Source organism: Rhea americana, unplaced genomic scaffold (assembly GCF_003343005.1).
Source record: "Rhea americana isolate MKP2758 unplaced genomic scaffold, rheAme1 scaffold_42, whole genome shotgun sequence".
Classification (NCBI taxonomy): domain Eukaryota; kingdom Metazoa; phylum Chordata; class Aves; order Rheiformes; family Rheidae; genus Rhea; species Rhea americana.
In genome coordinates this window covers 1619880-1640281 of record NW_028186557.1, presented here as the reverse complement: position 1 = coordinate 1640281, position 20402 = coordinate 1619880, and the positions used below count along the sequence as shown (strand labels likewise).

The 20402-nt window shown below is 42.6% G+C and overlaps 1 protein-coding gene across 5 annotated transcripts; it reads right to left on the bottom strand.

Moving 5' to 3' along the window:
- Positions 1 to 3457: 3457 nt before the first annotated feature.
- Positions 3458 to 20010, bottom strand: WDR89 (WD repeat domain 89). 5 transcript variants are annotated; one of them, XM_085315031.1, is made up of 3 exons: positions 10657 to 10858; positions 5463 to 5560; positions 3458 to 5106 (listed from the first exon to the last, which is right to left on the bottom strand). In XM_085315031.1, the coding sequence occupies exon 3, from the start codon at positions 5064 to 5066 to the stop codon at positions 3906 to 3908; it is 1161 nt and encodes a 386-aa protein (XP_085171157.1). In that variant the 5' UTR covers positions 5067 to 5106; positions 5463 to 5560; positions 10657 to 10858; the 3' UTR covers positions 3458 to 3905. The 5 variants fall into 5 exon arrangements, 4 of the variants coding, with proteins under 4 accessions (XP_085171157.1, XP_085171158.1, XP_085171159.1 ...); XM_085315032.1 differs by lacking the exon at positions 10657 to 10858 and adding an exon at positions 6555 to 6783; XM_085315033.1 differs by lacking the exons at positions 5463 to 5560; positions 10657 to 10858 and adding an exon at positions 19985 to 20010.
- Positions 20011 to 20402: the final 392 nt, after the last annotated feature.

The following is a 20402-nucleotide window of genomic DNA, read 5'->3' as shown; positions in this document are numbered from 1 at the left end:
ATCCCGCAGACAAACAGGAACCGGCTGTCACGCTTGGAGGGTCTTTATACCTTGGATAATCCAGTTAAGGCCCCATCTTACTTCCACCAAGGCCGCGGACGGCTCTTCTGTCCCCCTCCCCAAAGGCAAACGTCTGAACACAACTCACTGCTGCCCAAAAGAGACCAAGAAGTCAAGTTACGGAAGGGGAAATCATTACAAATCAACACTGACGAAGGCAGAGGAATTTTTTAAGGTAAAGTCTTTTTTTCCCCCCCCCCCCATGAGCACAAAAGCCTCGCGCAGTGACCGATACTGCAGTTAACTGCATCCCTGCCGGACCCACGGCTCCGCAGCGGGGCTCCATCCTGACGGAGCCGGTGCCTTACAGCGAAACGCGAGATGAAGCCACGTGAGCAGGCAAACCTGCGTTTTGTGCCCGCAAAATGTTCTACCATCTTTCTTAATTAAGATTTTAAATATAAATATGCAGCAATCTCCATCTAAAAACATAGATGTCATGATAAGCATGATGATAGATGATAGATGAAAAGCATACAATCGGGCCACGAAAGCACTCGACTGGTAATTTGCTGAATAAATTCAGCCTATAAATAAATTCACAACTTACTTTACATTTGTCAGTTTTCCCCCCCCACCACAGTGTGGGCAAAATTCTTATCCCTACTGAAATTATTGCTGAAATTCCCTGCTGCCTATCAGGTCTCATCCTGATATCTAAGCCTCTTGTCCGAAAGAAAAACAAAATGAGATAGTAATTCAAGAAAAGGTGGCAATTTATTTTCCATGGGAACATGCCTCAAATGCAGTAAGAGCATGTGCGCAAGTGTTAGATTTTGCTCACGGAGAAAAGAGGAAACCTAAGAATGTGCCTGATGCAAAGAAACTTGGGTTCGGATGTTCACTACCTCACATTCTCCTGCAGCTCTTAACAGCCTCGTACCCTGGGTTTACCATGACCTCTGCATAAAGATGGGCACCGTTTCTGCACTCAGGTAACCTCTCTGGATTTTTAATTTTCATTTACTGGAAAAACTATGATACTGTTCCTGAAATTAGAGCTTCCCCCTGGGGTTAAACAATTAGTATAATGGAAATTTCCGAACACCTGATGTTTGCACATAATTTCAATTAAATAAGTTCTCCAACAATTCAAATATGTTTCTTAACAATACTGAAGCCAACTTACAGACACCAAAACTAACAAAACAGATTAATATAGTCAAACACCTTTACCTGCCTGATTTCAAGCCTATTATTACTTATATGATTACACACATATTCTGCTGTGCTCGGTGGTCTATGAAACAGTGTTTTCAGTTTACAAAAGCAAACAGTATGAATTACTCATCAACATGTGGTTTCCATCTGCATTTTTTAGTGGATATTAACCTCAAATTAAGTCAACACAAAAGAAAAAGAAGAATCAAATATTTTCAGGGGCAATACAAGCCCGAGTCTCCTGTCAACGGCTGTTTTTGCAGTTTAACATACATACGTATCTTTTTTTCCCTGCYGTTGCTGTCTAAGGTACCTATAAGAAAGAGAAAAAACGACTTTTCATGGAAAAGCCTGACTGCAAACATACTGAATGTGCATACGTAGTAATCTAATCCTGAAGCAAATTATTAAGACACAGGTTGCACACTCCAAACACTTCAGAACCAGAAAGCGCATCTCTGATGCTCGAATTCACGGATGGTTGGTAAAACACATCCAGAATCTCTCCCTGGAAGAYAGCGGAGGCGACTGAAAACCAGCAGCTCCCTCCGGCTCACTGTGCGTTTCCATCGATCACACACACAGTCTTCAGGAAACAAACTCTTCCCAAGGCCCAATGACCTTACTTCGCTGAGTGTGCCCAGGAACCCAGAAAAAAAATTGGGTAAATACCTAAAAATAAAATAAAATAAAATAAAATAAAAAAGTTATACACCACATCTGAGATGCAACAGGTCTCCAGCCGCTGGTCCTGAAGGAAATGAGGCCAGCGAGAACCACGGGGAACGCACGCGGGGCTGAGGCCCGCAGCCAGAAAAACCAAGAACGCCACGGAAACGGGCAATAACCAGCAACTTGAGAGAAGAAATACGTGAAAGAGCATTCGGTGCAGGCACATCATAACTGTGACGCTCACTGCCCTTGTTATCGCAGAATACCGCAAAGTAACTTGAAAAGCAACAGACCTCRGTGGAGGGGGTAAGGAGGAGGGTGGTTTTTCAGTTATAAAGATGTTGGGTGTAACTTAAACTTAACACAGGTAAAACAGGTTTAGAGAAATGCGATTTTTAAATTGAAGTTGCACCTGTAAATAACCAGCAGTAACAAAAGCAACTGAATCACGTCTTAATTATCGTCAACAGACGGGCACAAAGCAAGTACGGACTCGCTTCAGCCGTGTGCTGAAGGACATTAACACGTTGTAAAATACATCACGTGGTCTCTGCTTGACTAGGATTCATTTCCAGGGATGATCCATCCAGGATGCCATCCCTAGCATAGCTGTAACCACACGTTAGAGGTAAGTACCTTCTCCGCTTAGGAAACGGGTTTTAAATTCCAGCGTATTCCTCTAAAAACTTGACGTTCGTAACTGCTTTGAAAGAATCACCTATCCACCCTCACGTGAAATCAAACTCTTAATTCCTTTGCCAACTGTTCGAGAACAGAGCAATCCTTAAATACTCTGCAGCTATTTTCAATTGTAGTCCRCATATGTTCAACACAGTGCGGCTACCAAGCAGCGTTTGACAGCAACGGTACTCAGAAGGCAGAGGGTAAYGGTCTGTGCAGAGCCAGACGCACAGAGGTTGCAGCCTGCCAACGGAGCAGAACAAGCCTAAAAACTGAACAGTTTTTCAGAAGTATAGTGCAATTTTTGCACCACTTAATAGCTATTGGATGGAATACTAAAACACAGCAGTCCTAGGGCGTAATCTAAGCACACATGATCTTCTGCAGAGAGAGACACTTCCTAAAGGACAGATACAAACCTCTAAAAGGTTTCGTTTAAAACCTCCTTTTATCAGTCTGTTATTCCTTAACTAAGTTCTCAGTAAGAGGTGTTCATTTTTATCCTCCCTACTGAGSGTGTGATACTCGCTTATGTCAAACGCAGTAGAGATGATAACCACTGGYGTAATCACGCACATCAGTTTCTTTAACCCACTGAAGGGCACCCACAATCTTCCAGGTGCACCCACTGAGACACCCTCACCAGGAAAGAAGATTCKCGTTTATTTTCACACAGGAAATATGCCCCAAATAACGCCAGTTTAACACTTCTCATGCTTCAGAGAGCACCTGCTTAGAATCATGTATTCCTGCTTAGTTGAATACATTCATCTCTTTCCTAGGAACTGCTAGCTCTAGGAACTGCTGCTTGTTATAAGCAATGAGATGACAGTGCAAAACAGTACTTATTCTCTGTTTCATCAAGAAGTAATTCCCACAGATGTTAAGGAATGACAGAAAATCTTTTAATATATTGAGCAATTTCATTAAGCTCTCTGTAAAGCAAGAGAAATACAGCTGGAAACACAAGAGCTTTTAAAACGTGCCAGGGAATTTCAGTGGCAAAGTAACAAACTATGCAAGCCACAGGCCTATATTACACATTAAAAACGTTGGCCGAGACATCAAACAACCATAAAAACATTTTTATATAAAATGATTTAAGGTCTATTGTTCAAGAGCAAATATTTCCTCTTTCCAGATTAATGTCATCAAATCTATTAATATATATAAGTATTCATCTGATGACTAAAGTACATTCCTAGGTAGAATTTTTAAGTATCATAGTTCTCTCCCTAGAACACCTCCAAATAAAGCAACAGTCAGATCCTGCCTGGAAAATTACACAAACAGAAAAGCCCTACATAGCAGAGCTGTTCATTCTCAGAATTTTACTTTTTCTTGCTTTTGAGGGAGGTGCTGTGAACTCTCACTCTCTTCTGAACAGAAGAAGCAATTTTCAGAGATGCTTTCTTTGCCACGGACCTTTCCGCAGCTCCCGGTTTCCACAGCAACAGTTGTGCATCCTCTCCACCAGTCAACAGCGACTCATCCGTCACGTCCCAGCAGAAAGAGCGAACGGCAGCAGCATGTCCTCCGCGAAGGGTCCCCACAAGGCTCAGTCCGTCAAGGCCACAGTTTATGAGGTGAATGTTTCCTGTTGACGTTCCTCCAATAAGTAGTAGTTTGTCCGCTTTTTCATGGTACAGGCCACCTACCAGGTAATTTAAGCTGCCGTTTTCAGTGCAGACTGCTTCTCGGACATCCAGGATATGCAATAATGTTATTGATTCTTCAGTATCTAAATTAGCAAGGTCCCACCAACAAAATCCCTCATCATGTGTCATGCAATAGACCTGTTTATAATCTTTCCCAGACCATCCGATAAAACTTACCGATGAATCTGAATTGCAAGTTGATATCAAAGCATCATCCTCGTTGTCCTTGTTGATGTCAAACACATTAACCAACCCATCAGTTGACCCAGAAACTACCAAACTGGGTTTGATAGGATGGAAACAAATTTTAGTGATATCATCATTGTGACTTTCAGAATAGACTCCCAAGGGTTCTTTACTTGTGCTGGCACAGCTCGTATCGCCTCTTGCATCCCAAAACACCAGAAACGTGTCCTTTTCTACTTTCTCTGTTCCAGCACAAATTATGAGATCACTGCAATTAATATCAAAGCTGATGAAAACATTTGAAGGATAGCCACTGAATATCTGCACAGCTTTCTGTGTTGCTAAACGAATATCCCAACATTTTACTGTACCATCACTGCACGCTGAAAACACCGTACTGTCACAYGTGTGTGCAAATCTGACTCCATTAAGTATCCCAGGACAGCTACTGTACTCCCGCAGGAAGTTTAATGTTTCTCTGTTATACAGCCTAATCGACTTATTGGAACACGAAACTGCCACAAAGCGACTGCTTTCAGATTGAGTGGATTTTGAAACATCTACATCCAACAAGTAAGCAGGCTCTTCGCTTAGCATAGAACGTTTTGCAATGCGCAGACTGCCAAACTGCTCCTCAATCTTCTCCATTGTGGTCACAATGAATGTTGTACCTTAAGTTGTCAGAAATCTGTAACAAGGAAAATCCAAGATGCATTTTAATTAAATCATTCTGAAATAATGCTAGCTTTACAAATACACAAATGAAAAAGCATCTTGCAGAGAGCTAGCACATGAAGTCAAAATTCAATTAGCCCAGTGCTCTGTCTACTACAACTTCATTTACAGAAACGGAATGGAAAGGTGCTTCCTGAGCTAAGGAGTTCAGTACCCTGAGATTGCAAGCACTACATCATATAATCCCCTTAAAAGATTAAGTAGTCTGTTTTTGAATCCTGTGAAAGTCATTTAGCTAAATTTGCTTTATTGTTTTTATAAAGTAGGAAAGACAGTTTTCCGCAAGTGAAAAGACAATGAAGTTCTCACCACTGCCTGCTGAGGAATAATCTAAAAGGCTGCTGGAAAGCGCAGCCCACAAATAGTTGCATCAGTAGAACTGCAGGAGACTTCTTAAATCAACTTTTCTGCTGGGGGCAGGCAAGAAGGATAGGGAGAGAACAAGACAAAAAATTATGTACAACTACAGCCTAAAACAGTCAGATTAAGTAAGTTTTCCAAGTATTTAGGTGCCCAGTGATGCACATAAACACCCRTCAATGTACCATGGGGCAGCTAAACCGGCTACATTACATGGATAGAATTCACTGGAATTAAGCATCTTCGTTATTATCATCAATTCTCCTAAGAACCTAACTGTTTCTTCAGGCTCCTAAACATCTACATAAAGCTGGCTCGTAGTGCAAGCRATAAAAATCTCATTTTTGGAAGCAACTCTTCTCTGGCATTACTAAACTCTCCTAGAAACCCCTAATATTTCAGTGACATGCAGAGGTCTAAAATACAAGTACTACAAAGCAAAACAGAACAAAAAGTATTTTCTCAATCCTCACACACAAAGAATATTCTCCAGAATAGYGTGCCTTGAAAAACAGAAATATTCTTTTCTGTAGCACAAAGCAGAACTCAATTCTACAATCACAGTAAAGGTTTACATCAATTTAGAGTCAGAAAAAGTAWCAAAGCATTTAAATTAGATGATTTATTGTCATAATCAATAAGTAATTTTAGTCAGTTCACAGCCTTTGATCATTAAAAGAAAAAGAGGACTAAAAGAGTCAGAGATGTAACTGCAGTATGGAAAATGAACATAGGCAAACACATGCATGATTTCTGTGAAGATTTTAGCTTAGACTAGACCACTTTTCTGCGTGGAAAAGAAAAATTCAAATATTTGAAAAAATCATAGTAGGTCCTTGTGGAAGGGGGGGGGTTAGTTCTCTCCAGCTACTTCTCATTTGTATGGATATTTCAGCTATTGCACGCAAAGGTAAAGGAATACTCAAAASTCCATTTATTTTTTTTAAGAACTAGGCCAGCACCCAGCAGTAGTAATCACATGCACAAAACGACTATTTCTGAGATTAGACTAAAAACTGAAGAAAAATGAGCCAGACTCACAGTTCAGTAAAGAAGTATTTTCATGTCTTTCCAGCTGTCCCACCATAATTTTTTTCTGAAATTCTTCAGGCTGGRCTTTTGGGGGTGAAACGAGGAAGGTACCGCGCGTCACTTATTTTAGGCTAGTTACGTGAAAGGTCAGCGCGAGGGATCAGCAAAAAGGAAAAGCTGCCAGGGCAAAGCTGCGTTCTGCTCTTTTTGTTTGCCTGCAGCATCTGGGTTTTGTTCCCGGCCGGTACGCGCAAGTGCTCAGCACACCGTGTCACAAACAAGAGCACATCTTTAAAAACAGCTTAAGACGACATACCCATAAAAGCTTAATTCCCAAGTCTCAAATAATCTCGCTAAGCTATTTGCCTCAGTAATATCCTGGCAATGAGGTCCCCAGGTTAATCTTCTACATCAAAGCAACCTTTCCGAGCACATCTACAAGTAATTTTTGCCACGAAATGCAGACATCCTGTGGAAACTCCTTTCCCCTCTGAGGAGCAGTCAACGTGCTTTCTGGCACGAGCTTGCGTGCAACCCTAACCCTACCTGCAGGGCTTGCTCCTTAAYGTGCTTTTCTGGATACGTCCTCAAAGGGACCAAGCTGTTGGGAGGACCGTTACACTGAAGAGGATGTTCTCGAACACTGCTCTGGAGGCCACAACCAAGAGCGAGGCTCAGTGTTACCTGGCCTTGCCAAACTTCATTTTTGAAAAAAAATCACAGCGTAGCTGTGTGACAAAGTATTTGTGTACTAAAAGGGGCAGCTTTTGCTTAATCAAGTCTGCCAAAGAATTACAACAGCAACTTTCATTAAAACGGTATTTCCAAACACATACTTGGACGTGAAGAAAGCAGCTTTATAGCTCAGCTAACCTGCACTGCTATGAGTACCAAAAAATTGGGTTCTCTCTGTAAATTTAAGAGGAAGATGGTTTTCCAGAGTGACCTGAATTTGAAGCTCAGAATAATCAGACATTTTTGTACTCAAAAGGCCACATAAACCTAAGCAGACACATTCCTGACAAGTGTCATCCATTTGGAAAGCAAGCTGCAGTTTATTTAAATATTACCAACTTTGTCAGAGAATTTATTCAACAAGCACTTTCTACAACACTCACCTTTCATGTCACAGTTTTTACTGTTTTGGGGGTAGGAGAAAGGAAGGGAACTCTACAAATATGTAGAAGCTGCAAAAAGCCAGAGCCTGCAAAAACATGCTTTCTTCAGATTTAATAATATTTTCTGGAAAATAACATTAGCCCAAGATAGTTCCTCAGCTTTTACCCCCAAATGACGTAGTTACAGCTATTTGAAATACCAGAAAGAGCTGTTCATGTTTTCCAGCTAGACGTGTAATTTATATCACCAGGAAGCTGAAGGGTACAGACTTCAACTCTACTTCCACTGCAACGACGAAGCAGCCTTAACACAGCACTGATGGCAGCCAGGGCTTGCTAAAACCTCAGTACAATGTYTGCCCTAGTGCAAAAGTCTTCAAACTATGATGAATCTCTGATCGAAGGTTATATAAACAATCCATGCTCAGACTTCAGGGTGTAGCTGCCAGCCCTTCCTTTTCAGGAGGGGAAGTCACTGTTGTATTTTGATGGGAAAGTTTAAATGGCAGGAATAGGATCTGTGTTAAATTTATGAGACAAATAGGAAGCAATGATCTCCCAAACACAATGGAAGATAACTAAGCCTTGGATTGCTGCCACTTACAAAGCACATGGTGCTCTGCGCCGCAGAAGTGAAGCGCTTCCCAGTTTAGCACTCCTTAACGTAGCCACCGCAGCTATCGATTTTGCGAAGGTCCCCCAAAAATCCTCTGGCTGACAGCATCTTTGAAACCGGAGGCAATTTCCATGCATCGCTGCAGCCCATTTCAATGATCAACGATGAAAACTGTTCAGGCCACTTCGATAGAAACTTTGGGGAGCAGGGGGAGAACAGCTTGCTCTTGAACTGTTCCAGTCTCAGAAGAAATTCCACAGATAGAGTTTTTGGCCAATGCTTTCTCCAAGATATCTCCTTTGCTCAGGACATGAGCTAGTTAGGAGAGTTAAACAACTCTAGTTAGGGTGCTTTGATTCACAAATTTAGGTTCTTCATTTATTTCAGCTCACAGTGGTGCAGGGCCTGAACCCATGAGTAGAGTCCAACACAGACAAAAATTCAGATGATGTTAACGTGCTAGCAAAAATGTGTCTGCCATCTACATTTGCACCCACTGAACAAGATAAAAGATAGGTTTTATAAATTAAACCTGAACCTTCTTTGTACTGTATCTAGTTCTCTGAAATGAAAACCTTCATGCAACCTTCTCTATGAATTAACTTCACAGTTGCATGCAACCCCTGCATGTCTCTCCAATATCATGACCACCAGAAACAGTGAGCTTCTTGAAGCACACTCAAAATTCGTTACACCTTCTGAACTCAAAGTATATACAGTACTCTGAAATAACCTAAAACATTTTGACCTCCAGGGCATCCTATAAAGCCCCTTTAAAGGAGAAATATTTTTGCTTTTTGGGGCAGAAAGCACGAAGCAGAAGGGATGACAAACAGGAGGGGCAGAATTTTCAGATGCTTTGGTAAAATAGTTCTCACTAATGGAGTCTGAAAACACACAGCAAAACTAGCAGCAAACAGCCATGGGTGCCCAGAACAGGCCTTCCCGACAACAGAGAAGTGGCCTAGGTAAGCACCTATCAGCACAAACTAAATATTTAATATTATCTAAGCGTCTACTGCTGTGTTCTTTGTGCATTATTCTGAACATCACCTTCTCAACTCAAGCAAGCACTCATATGTCTTTAATTCATAATTAAAAAGTGATTCATAAACTATTTTCCTTTTCCTTTCAGCTTTGTACACTAGAACTATGCAGTTCTGCTATATCTCATTTCCAAAGGGGACTTAGCTCAAGAATGCAGAGAAACATAAAATTACCCCTCTGAAAAAATACAGTGGAAAATGTGGGAGAAACAGGATTTTGTCTCAAAGATTAAATCAGTACGTAAGAGTAACTTGTGAGTAGGAGGGTAGAAACACGTAATAAAAATGAAAACAACCTGCAGATTTGGCAAGCTTCTCCGCAGAGGTCAAATACCAAAAATAGCAAGGGATTTGAACAGCAGTAGATGAAATCTTGCACTGTTCTTTCCTACTGTAAASAGTGCAAACAGACCCTCCCTTTATTTTCACAATTATTAGAAGTTCAAGAACAAAATAAGAACAAACCTGAAGCTCTGGGCAGCAGAAAGCAATTCATGCATGCAACATTACATATGGYTTGCATTTTAAAACAAAGAAAGAAAAGCACAAGGGTGGCTGAGGAGAACAACATTAGCATGCTGTGCTTCACGAGTGACAAAATGCCTTTAGAGACCTCTCCTCATCAGCACCACTTTACAACATGAGACAGATCAGTCAAATGAACTAAGCAAGGAAGAGACTCGCAAAAAGTATCAAGCATATATAGTTTCTGTATAACACAAATTCATATAGCAGATTTTGTTATTTTACCAAAGCAAAGAGATAAGGTGTTCATGCAGCATGCCCATAAAACCATTTTAAGGTGAAGAGAACAGCATTTAGTCTATCAAGCAGGAAGGGAGTAAGATGCACAACAGGATATGCTAAAGCGCAGAGACAAGATGGAAACTGCCAAGAGAATTATTTCATCCTTTCAAATCAGCTACATCTAGTTTCCAAATGTAAAGCACAGCAAGAAGTAACTGTACCTAACTTTGCATTTGTACTACAGAGAAAAATACATCAGGAGAGCAGAAACTGGGGGTAGGGGGAGAATGCACTACCACAATAAGATCTTTTGGAAGGGCATAAAAAAAGAAGATATAAAAACACTCAGCATTCCATGAACCCAAATGCATCCCATGGTCCCCACAGCATGGACCCCGGAGGTACAATTCTGCTCAAGAATAGGAAGAGATCAATCTGTAGATGGGACAGGGCAGTAGACTTCAACAACAGTAACATTTGGAGGAAAAAATAAGAATTAGAATCAGAAGGGATCAAAGAGAAAGTCACAGAGGCACAGTGCTTCAAGGTTTAATAAGAAATCAGAAAAACACTGAAATTACCACCTTTGTGGACTCATCTTACAGGGCATAAACAGATGTTTTGCCAATACCTGCTCCACAACAAGTTGGACAACCTGTGGGGGAAAAAAGATGCTAAACACTCTGAGCTGTYGCACATTACTGCAAACAGATTTGGGGGGTTTCTTTTTTTAATCTTCTCTATTCATCCACTTTGATGCTAGTAGCACAGCTCTTACAACAGAGGGGCAGCAGAGTAAGTCCTCTACCACCAAAATCTWACTGTGACATGAGCAGCTGGATCCAGTTGAGAACGGACTCGCAGAAGGAGGTTTCCTAGTTAGCAATGTCACCAGGAAGAGGAGGTAACAGCATACAGGTGCTGATGACGGTGGTCATCCAATAAAGGAGACTGCTGGGTAATAAGAGGATAAGAGATGCTCTAATTTTGCTCTCATGGCTATTCTCAGATCAAGCTGAGAGAAACTGCAGCAGAAGCAATCCTATTTTATACAGGCAGAGCTGAAAGATTCCCAAGGAAACATTAAATTACAGAAAGAGAAATTGTAATCAAGGCATTTATCTTCTAAATGACATATGTTCCTGTGCTTTATTTTTCAATAAAGCATACTGTATTCTGAAACTCTGCAAAAGCTAATCTGTGCATATATTAGATGCTGACACACCTCTGAATAGGTGAACCATAAATCAYAGAATGGTAAGGTTGGAAGGGACCTCTGGAGATCATCTAGTCCAACCCTCAGCGTAGCCCTGTACGGGGATTGAACYCCCGACCTTGGCATTAGCAGCACCACGCTCTAACCAACCAAGCTAAACTTGCCCCCAAATAAACCATCTTCAGATGGTCTCTAAAGATCATCCAAGTACAGGGCTGCGGCATCGGGACTGGAGCAGGTCACCACAATGGGTGTCAAATAGTAGGTTTGTACCTCTAGCCCCTCTCTTCTCCCAGCTAYAAACAGTGCCTAAACTCTACCCCACCCCAGCATGCTAAGGGCATATGGGACTAAGCATAAGCTTAGCTTCTGAAARAAGGGTATGCATCCAAAACAGAAGCCATGGCCAATTCTGTGACACTGAGATGGTCTCTAACAACTCCCTCCTGCAATGAGACCCCAGATACTGGTTAACTCTCCCCAGTGGATGATGTACCCAACAGCTCTGGAGCTGGCTGTCCAACTACCATGCAAACATCAGTGCTCACAACTCCTGGACATGGTAGATAACCCACAGCTTCAAAACACAACACCTAATGCAACTGTGGCTATTCACAGCAAATCCATTGCAAAGCTTGAAGAGAATCCAAGTCTCAGCCTTCTGCACTTGTGCTTATCTCATCAGACCACAGAGACCACAGAAAAGTCATTTCCTTTCTCTTGGGCACCTCCCACCATAGACGCCATACTGACCTTACTTTTTGTAACCACAAACATAAGAAAGAAGAGACAGTACTGATCTCTCTCTCTCTCTCTCTCAGTTGTTGCAGCCAGCAACTGCTGGAAATAAAGCACGCCAGGTAGTACGTCATTCTGCTGCAAATAGTATTAATGTTTTCCCCTTTCACATTTCCACAATATAACTATCATCAGCTAAGAGAAAGTTCATAACTTTCTCTGAACTCTATTTCTCATGCACCTCCCCACTAACAGCATTTTCTTTTGTGAAAAGAAACAAGCTGTTTGACTTGGCACTAGGCRCTACACACCAAGATGGTCATCTCACAGACAAGGAAGACTGAGATCAAGTTATTTGTCTGAACGGTAAGATGAATTGAACAAGACCATGACCTATGAAAGCCTACTTAGTAGCCCTGATTCTGCAGGACAGCTTACTGAGTAATTCCCAGCAAGATGCAACATTCAGTCTTCATTTTCTTAATTAGCAAAACAGAGACAGTACTTACCTACTTCCTCATATCCACATATAAGAAACATTAGTAAGTACAGTCACTAGCAGACTTCGGGGGAAAAAAAAAGAAAGCTTATTCTGAACCTGCAGGCTATCGGATAAAATGCGAAAGTTACAGTAGCACTGCAACGCACTCAGATTCCACATCTGAAAATGCTTCAATGTCCTTTCAAGTTTGGGATTACAGTAAAGAACTCCAAGAGTGATGATTTTCAAAGCCATTTTACGCTGAACAAAAGCACCACATGAACAGGCAACCCCAATGATCCACCCTGCAGAGGAAGGTGAGGGAAAAATTACTTATGCAGCTGCATGAATAATTTAGTGACTCTGAAATAGGAGCATTTATTTCCTTCGAATTAGACACTGACATTTGGTACCAACAATCTGATATAAAATATACTAAAAACAAGAAGATTCTTCTCAAAAGATTAATAAATTTTGCTGAAATTCTTCCAAAGAGTTTGTTTCTACACCACAGGAAGCCTGGGAAATTTCAGCCTAAAATTAGCAGCAACCAGAATAAAAGAATATAAAGAAAGTTAGCTACAGCAGGAGTAATAGCTCCTGCTACCACGTATTGGTGCCAAAATATCTATAATGAGATAAAATGTTTTATTTACCAGGATATTTTAGAAGTTCTTTCACAACAGTAATTTAGTTTAAGTACACTCTGTTACTGGAGCTCATTCTTCTGGATACAAGACTGGTGTGTTTTCAAGACACTTTACAGTTCCTACAAATACAAGCTTAAATTAGTTGCTACTGTTCAAGTCTTCACTAGGGATGACTTGCTGCATGAAGATATCCCCCTACACATGCAGATGTGGCATCAGGATTTTTCAGAAAACTTTTGGGTGCTTGACAATGTTTAACACTACACTAAYACTGCCTAAACAATTTTCCCAGAGCCACAAAGGCCTTTCCAGTATCTTTGGCAGGTGGCACTGCCCAAGACACAGAGAAAGAGCAAAGTCAAGAGTTTTGTATGTTTTAATAACCCTGCTCTCAAGCAGTGTTTGCTTCTCATTGCTTTTATCAATCCAAATTTTGCTGGGTCACAGTCAGTTGACAGCAGGGCTCTTCACTGAAGTAAATTTCTTGCTAACTGAACTATAATCAAGTGCAGAGAACAACCAGTTAGATGATCCAGGGAATGAGGAGTTTATTTTACAAGAAGTAGCTGGATACGTTGCCTTGTATAGCTTGGCAAAGACGGAGGTTGAGGGGGATATGATTACTATCTTCAAACACATCAAAGGAATAAATGCTAAGGAGGGAGGGGAACCACTCGAGAACAATAATGGCACGATAATGTAAGAGTGTAAGCTAACCATAAACAAAATTTGGACCAGAAATTATACAAAGTAGTTTACAAAAGAACAGCRGGGGCAACACTTTGACTCTTCTGCTTTCGTGACCTGATCAGCCTGGTGCCCACAGCTGCCCCCGCAGAGCAAGGAACGCAYGCAGGAAGGCAGACTGAAAGGCAAGCAGCTCTTTTTTTTTTTTCGGGGAGATATTGTCAGGCAGACAATAAGACGACGCAATAGCTGCTTACTGCAYGAGTTCAAAATTAAGACCATACTCTGAGGGTATGTATGTGCACACAGAGCACGCAATTTTGAGCTTAAGGTGGCTTCCTCTCCATCAAGTCCACGAAACTGTCGGGACAAAACCTGAGGACTTAAGTGCACCCTCTAATAGTWAAATATTTTTGTAAAGGCTTGCACGGAAAATGTGATGTCTCCTTCCTAAACGTAAAAATTTATCACGCATTGCAATACAAACCTCAAGATCTTTGGTCCTGCAATGACTGCGTCTCTTCGGGCAGCCGTAAATACAACATCCGTGTAGCTTTTCAGAACGCACGCACCCAGGCGTCTCACTGCCAGTCAGACCGCTTCGACAGCGACCCACGGACTGAACGTGTTATTCCGCAGCAGGCCCACTTGGTGTCACTAACGACCAGTCACAGATAGCTAAAACAGCCTTCAGAGAGCTGCAGCCAGTTAAGTTTTAGATCAGACAATTCAAAAGAAGGGCCCTGATGCTTTTTATTGCACTTAGGTATTCCTGCACTAGCTTTAATCAGCTACGGTAGGCTGCYTGTTGTTGCCTGTAACAGACAAAGCTGACATTTAGAGAAACAAACAAAAAAMCCCTTAATTTACAGTGCAAGATATAGGCAGTAAGCCCGAGGTAAAGAGGAGCATTAAGTTATTAGCATTAACAAATTCTCACAGTATTTTTTTTCCTTTAAACATTCAGTTCCTCAAACCAGGCTATTACTCAAGAATCATAGCTTTCAGTTAGAAATTAAATGCATTTTTATTTAGCCCCTAAAATTGCAGAGCAGAAAAAAAAATCTCAAACTGAGCTACACTGCAGCTTTTTCTTTCTGACCTGTCGCAGAGACTAGAAGTAATRGGCCTTAAAGTCTCATTTTTGTGACTTCAGTTCATCTCTTTTGAACTTTCACATTTCATGATAACCCAAGATCCAACTCCGATACCTCCATGCAACACAAACAAGAAGGGTCATTATGCTTTTGTATTTGCTCTTCAAGCATCCAACAAGTGTCAAGTCCAGAAACAGCCATAACTAAATTTTCCATGGAAAAAGCCTGCCCCATTAAGTCTGTTATAATTCACATTTGGGGCCTATAAACATTCCTAAAGCAGAAACATTCAATACACATCAGAAAATAACAATAATATTTATCCTACACATTAAATCATCTAAGCTCATTTTCCTTAAATCCATTTTCCCCCTTTCAAAGTTGATCCATGAACTTCCTTGACAGATACCTGATAAACTGAAACCAATTTCAATCATCTCAAAAAAGCCTCCACAAACCACRAAACTTGAGCAGGGCAGGTTTGCTAGTAAAAGAGCTGCATGTTTCTAAACAAGAATTAATGCTTTCACAGCCATCTGCTTGTCCCTTATCATTCCACGAGGGAATAATAGTGCTTAATTCCAGCTCAGTTGTTCCCATAGCAACAGACTTAAGTACCCACCTATTACTAACAGATCCTCAAATTACTGAAAAATCATCAGTATCTGAAACTTCCCATTCAAAGTACTGCCAGCACATAACTCCAGCTAGCRAGCAATTTGCCATTTCAGTTCAATGCTGAGTTGTTTTGCCAATTTAACTGCTTACCAATTACACAACACTTACTTTTTAAATTATTATTACTGTTTTAATTGAGAGGCTAAACAATAGCAAAGTTTTGCTGAGAAACGGGTAAGGAAAAGAAAAAGGGAAGACCACAGTAGTTCTGGTTGACTGCAGAAAGAGGTGTGAGTGAAAAAGTATCAGTCAACCAAAGCAGAAAGAAAAATATGATTTTGCTGATGAAAAACCAGCAGTAGTAGCCAAGGAAATTAACAGTACATTAATTAATCATTCACCTAAAAGCAAAGTAAAATACAAGAAATAATGACATTCAATGTTTTAAAGTAGATTGCTGCTATATACAAGCAAGATACAGCAAAAAGGTGTTTTTACTTTCAAGCTAATCTTTTGAACTAGTTGCTTTAATCCAGCATAAGAACTATGAGGTGTTAATGCACCACTGTGTTTTTTCCACAATTAAAATCCAGTTGATATCCTAAGAGAAGGATTTGTAGAACTGTTTACTTCTGATTTTTCAGGAAGTTTTCATTTAGCAGAATAGCTGAAAAGCTAAAGTATTAAAATGTGAAAAATAGCAACTTCCAGAGAAGGCCATAATAAAGTCGTATCTCACAAAAAATCTCAAGGAATGAAACAATAGAAGACAAAGAACAGAAACAACAGAAGACAAGGAATGAAAYGCTTTAATTCTTCTATCTGTTGCAACTTTTGGTCAGAAGCTAAACATTCGGCTTACCTCAAAASATTTTCAATAATCCAAATAATTTAATGGTAAAATATTAGCAAAAAACAACTCTGAGGACATTAACATCTTGCAAGAAGTGGCTTCAGRTTAATATGAAAAGAAAGAAATGTGTCAAGATTGTAAGGGGTGTAAACAACAGTGCAGACTTGTTACAGACTTACAAAGACTATCAGACTACATAACGCATTGGTCTCTCTGGACTTAAACACCTGACATTGATGAAACAGCCTAAAAATGTATTTGATTGAAGAGCTTAAGRAAATATTACTATAAACTTGTTAAAAGTGAGAGACAGCTGAGTGAGATTYACTTCTTTCCAATACATATAAAATATTCTGATTGTTGAGAACACTCGATTATCTTGTAGGGCGTGGAAGTGGGACAGATCATGTTCCTGGGGCCTTCAGATGGTCAGCATTTGCAATTTGAGCAGCTATTTTTCAGTTTCATAGATTGGCTTACTTTTTTTTCCCTCTCCAGGGAGCTATCTTTGTTCTCATTGAAATATTTTCAGTTGAAACTCCCATCAGAATATCAGCTAAAGCAAAGAGTCATTGGAAACAATTCATCAGAACTACTGAAAGTCAACCTGAAGGCAAGATTTCAGTATCAGACAGCCTCAACTCCTAGACCAAAACTCCATCTAACAAGCAACAATATTCCATATTCAACTTCGTTATCCTCCTCCCTCCCAGGTGTTTTAGAAGCTAATACAACACTCTGGTGGTGAGTCACATCTGTGCACCAAGTTACCTCCGTATTTGTTTAGAGCATTTAATTTAGGATTTGACAGTAAACTTCTTAACAGACCACACTGAGTATGACCCATCCCTACGCGCTGACTTCACCAAACCCCAAATTAAGAAGGCATGCTTCAGCCAGGGCTGAACTGCCACTGCTCCTCTAGGTTTGTGTGCGCGCAGTGCTGCAGCACCGCTGTCCTTTCCTCCAGCTTCAACAGCAGCTGGGAGTAGGACTAGTTCAAATGGCAGGAAAGGGGAAGGACAAGGAGGTGACGAGGAAATAAGAGAGGACAACGCACCAGCAAGGATTCATGTGACCCCTCGGTAAAAGAAAATGAGGAAGCACAGCAACAAGACAAGGGGAAGGAGGGTAAGGAAGAAGGGGACAGATGGTCAAAGAGTAGAGGCGTTATTTCAACAGAAGCAGCTGAACTGCCCAACCTCATGCAGCTAAAGGCAGTACRCTCCCTCCCATCTGTCTCACTTCCTCCACTGTCCATCTTGCCCCTAAACTGCTTGCAAGGCACAAAACACACCCACCTCCTACACTTGGCCTGACCTCCAGATTTCCCTGGAGGCACTGCCAACACATAACGACAGTCCTTACTTACCGGCACTCTCTTTAACACAAGACCTTTCTCACGGTCAGCGCGGAGTCCAGACCTTAGGGCTGCCCAGCAAGGGATCCTACTCTGAGATGCAGTGAAAAAAAAATCACTTTGTACTTAAAAGCAGCCGGAGTATCTTCTGTCACTCCCAACTACAGCACAATTCCCGTGTGGTAGCAAGCAAGAAATTTGTTTCCAAAAATTCTGAGAACGTAGAGGAACAGACTAGGCTCCACTTCACTGCCTATGCATGCACTGAGCTGCTGCTGCTGCAGAGTCCCAGGGCTCCCCCATAAGCCCCCATAAGAAAGGCATTTAAGGGAAATGCATATAGGTGTCTTTAAAAAAAAAAAAAAAGAAAAAAAAAAGCTTCAAACAAGCACTATAGAAGACTGGGATACAGAAGGCAATCCATGGGATAAACTGAAGTTATTTACAGGCATCTGTATTTTGTTTAACAAAAACTATCTTACTGGAGCTGCTTTGTGCACAAACATCACAGAATCTGATGATAGCTCTAAAACAGGAAATCCTTTTAAAATATTAGGAAATAACAAACACTAACACTGCTGTGTTGTTAGAACATAAAGTTTCCACACACCCAGATAAYACCCAGAGTATTAAGAGAGGACCTCATGTTTCTGCTTATTTCTGGATACACATTACACTTCTAGGGAGAATGAATTTGGAAGTAAACAGTTATAAGCAATACTATTCCACAGCATAAAATAGCATTAATGACTGCAATCCCACTATTCTGCAGGAAACGGTAGGAAACCGTTGTCCAACACAACACCTTTTGAAATACCCATCGATGGTATATAACATCCTTAGGGACATAAGCATAACGATTTTAAACTAGTTTCTCTAAGTATTATTTTGCTGTTCCAGAGCAGAAAAAAGTTTCTTTACACTTYTCCTCRGGGGAAAAAGAAAAAAGAAAGAACGCACACATAAAACTTAATTCTTCTTCTGAACTCTTCCAGACTTTTTTGTGTCAGACTTACTATCATTAAACCAGAGATCCTCATCTTCTCCAAACCTAGGTGAGGTCAGCTGGTACCTCCCTGTATTAGAGCGTTAATAAACATACCTCGCTTGCCAATGCGGGCCCTAACTTTAACCCTAACTTTAACCTTGACAGCCCGTATCACAAGCAGCCAGGCATATCTCTGATCAGACGAGCTTGCCCAAATTAGCAGGATACCAGCGCAACCCTAACTGCAGGCTCAGTCCTAGCCCAGCCTCCACCAGCCACAGTATCAAAGCTAGCAAGAGCGACCAGGCCAGCATAACCCTCCACCAGCCCTTGCACTCCTCCTCTCCAGGAAGTTTTGAGAGAGCAGCTGCTGTTCCTAAACATTCAAGTTTCACTGAGTAACAGGATAAATTCACAGTGCAAGTACAGTATTTTTATTCACACATTAGCAGCAACTACAAGTTATTCATTATTATTAGCAGCAGGCAAGAAGTGCTTCAGCTTAGCCCAACAGGAAGAGAAAAGCAGCAGTGGGGGAAGGAAATTTCAGAGGCCACCTTTCTCCTCCCTGCTGCATAGGGCACTAAGGGGCCCCTCACCCCACCGCACCAGCCGCATCTGGGGGCACCCCCTGCCCTGCCCCAGAGAGAGGCCCCTATAGACCCACAATGGCACCCCTTCCCCCCACCCCCCCCCCCCAAACCCCACAGGGAAAGCCCCCCCCCCCACACCAACCCTCCCCAAACCTCACACAGGCACCCTCTGCCCTCCCAATCATCCCCTCCCCAAATCCTACAGATGCTCCCCTGCCCCTCCACCAACCTCTCCCAAACCCACATGGGCATCCCCTGCCCCCCCTCAAACCTCCAAATCCCACAGGGACACCCCCAGCCCTCCATCACCCTAACACCCTACAGGGGCACCCACTGCCCCCCACACCAACCCTCCCCAAACCCCACAGGGGCACCCCCCACCCTTCCACAACAACCCTCCCCAAACCCCACAGGGGCACCTCCTGCCCCCCCACACCCCCCCCAAACCCCACAGGGGCACTGCTGTCCCCCACACCACCCCCCCAAACCCTACAGGAGCACCTCCTGCCCCCCACACCACCTCCCCAAACCCCACAGGGGCACCTCCTGCCGCCCCACACACTACCCCCCCAAACCCCACAGGGGCGCCGCAGTCCCCCTGGCCTCCCCGCGCCCCCGCAGCGCAACGCACCCCAGCGCCGCCGCGTGCGCGCCGACCACCCCTGCTAGCGCCCCGGCCCCGCCCCCGGGCCCTTCCCAGCCACCCCATTGGCTGCCCCAGTCCTCTTCGCCCGCCGCCATCTTAGCCTTCTCGGTCGTGAGGAGGAAGTGACGCATCGGAAGGGGCTCGGCCAAGGCGGGGGAGGGGGGCAGGGCGCGGTCCCGCGCTTCAAGCGCCCAGGCTATATCAGCACCCACCCAGGGCGCGAAGAGCCTCGGGTAGCAGTGACGACACCGCCTGGCCCCGCCCCGTGGCCATGACAGCCGCGGGGGGCGGAGCCTCCCGGCCCCGTTCCCGCCTCGGCAGCGCGCGATAGGCGCGCGCAGCTCCGCGCGGCGGGAGCCGTTGGCGCTGCGCAGCGACATGGCGCCGCCGCGGCCGGGCGGGG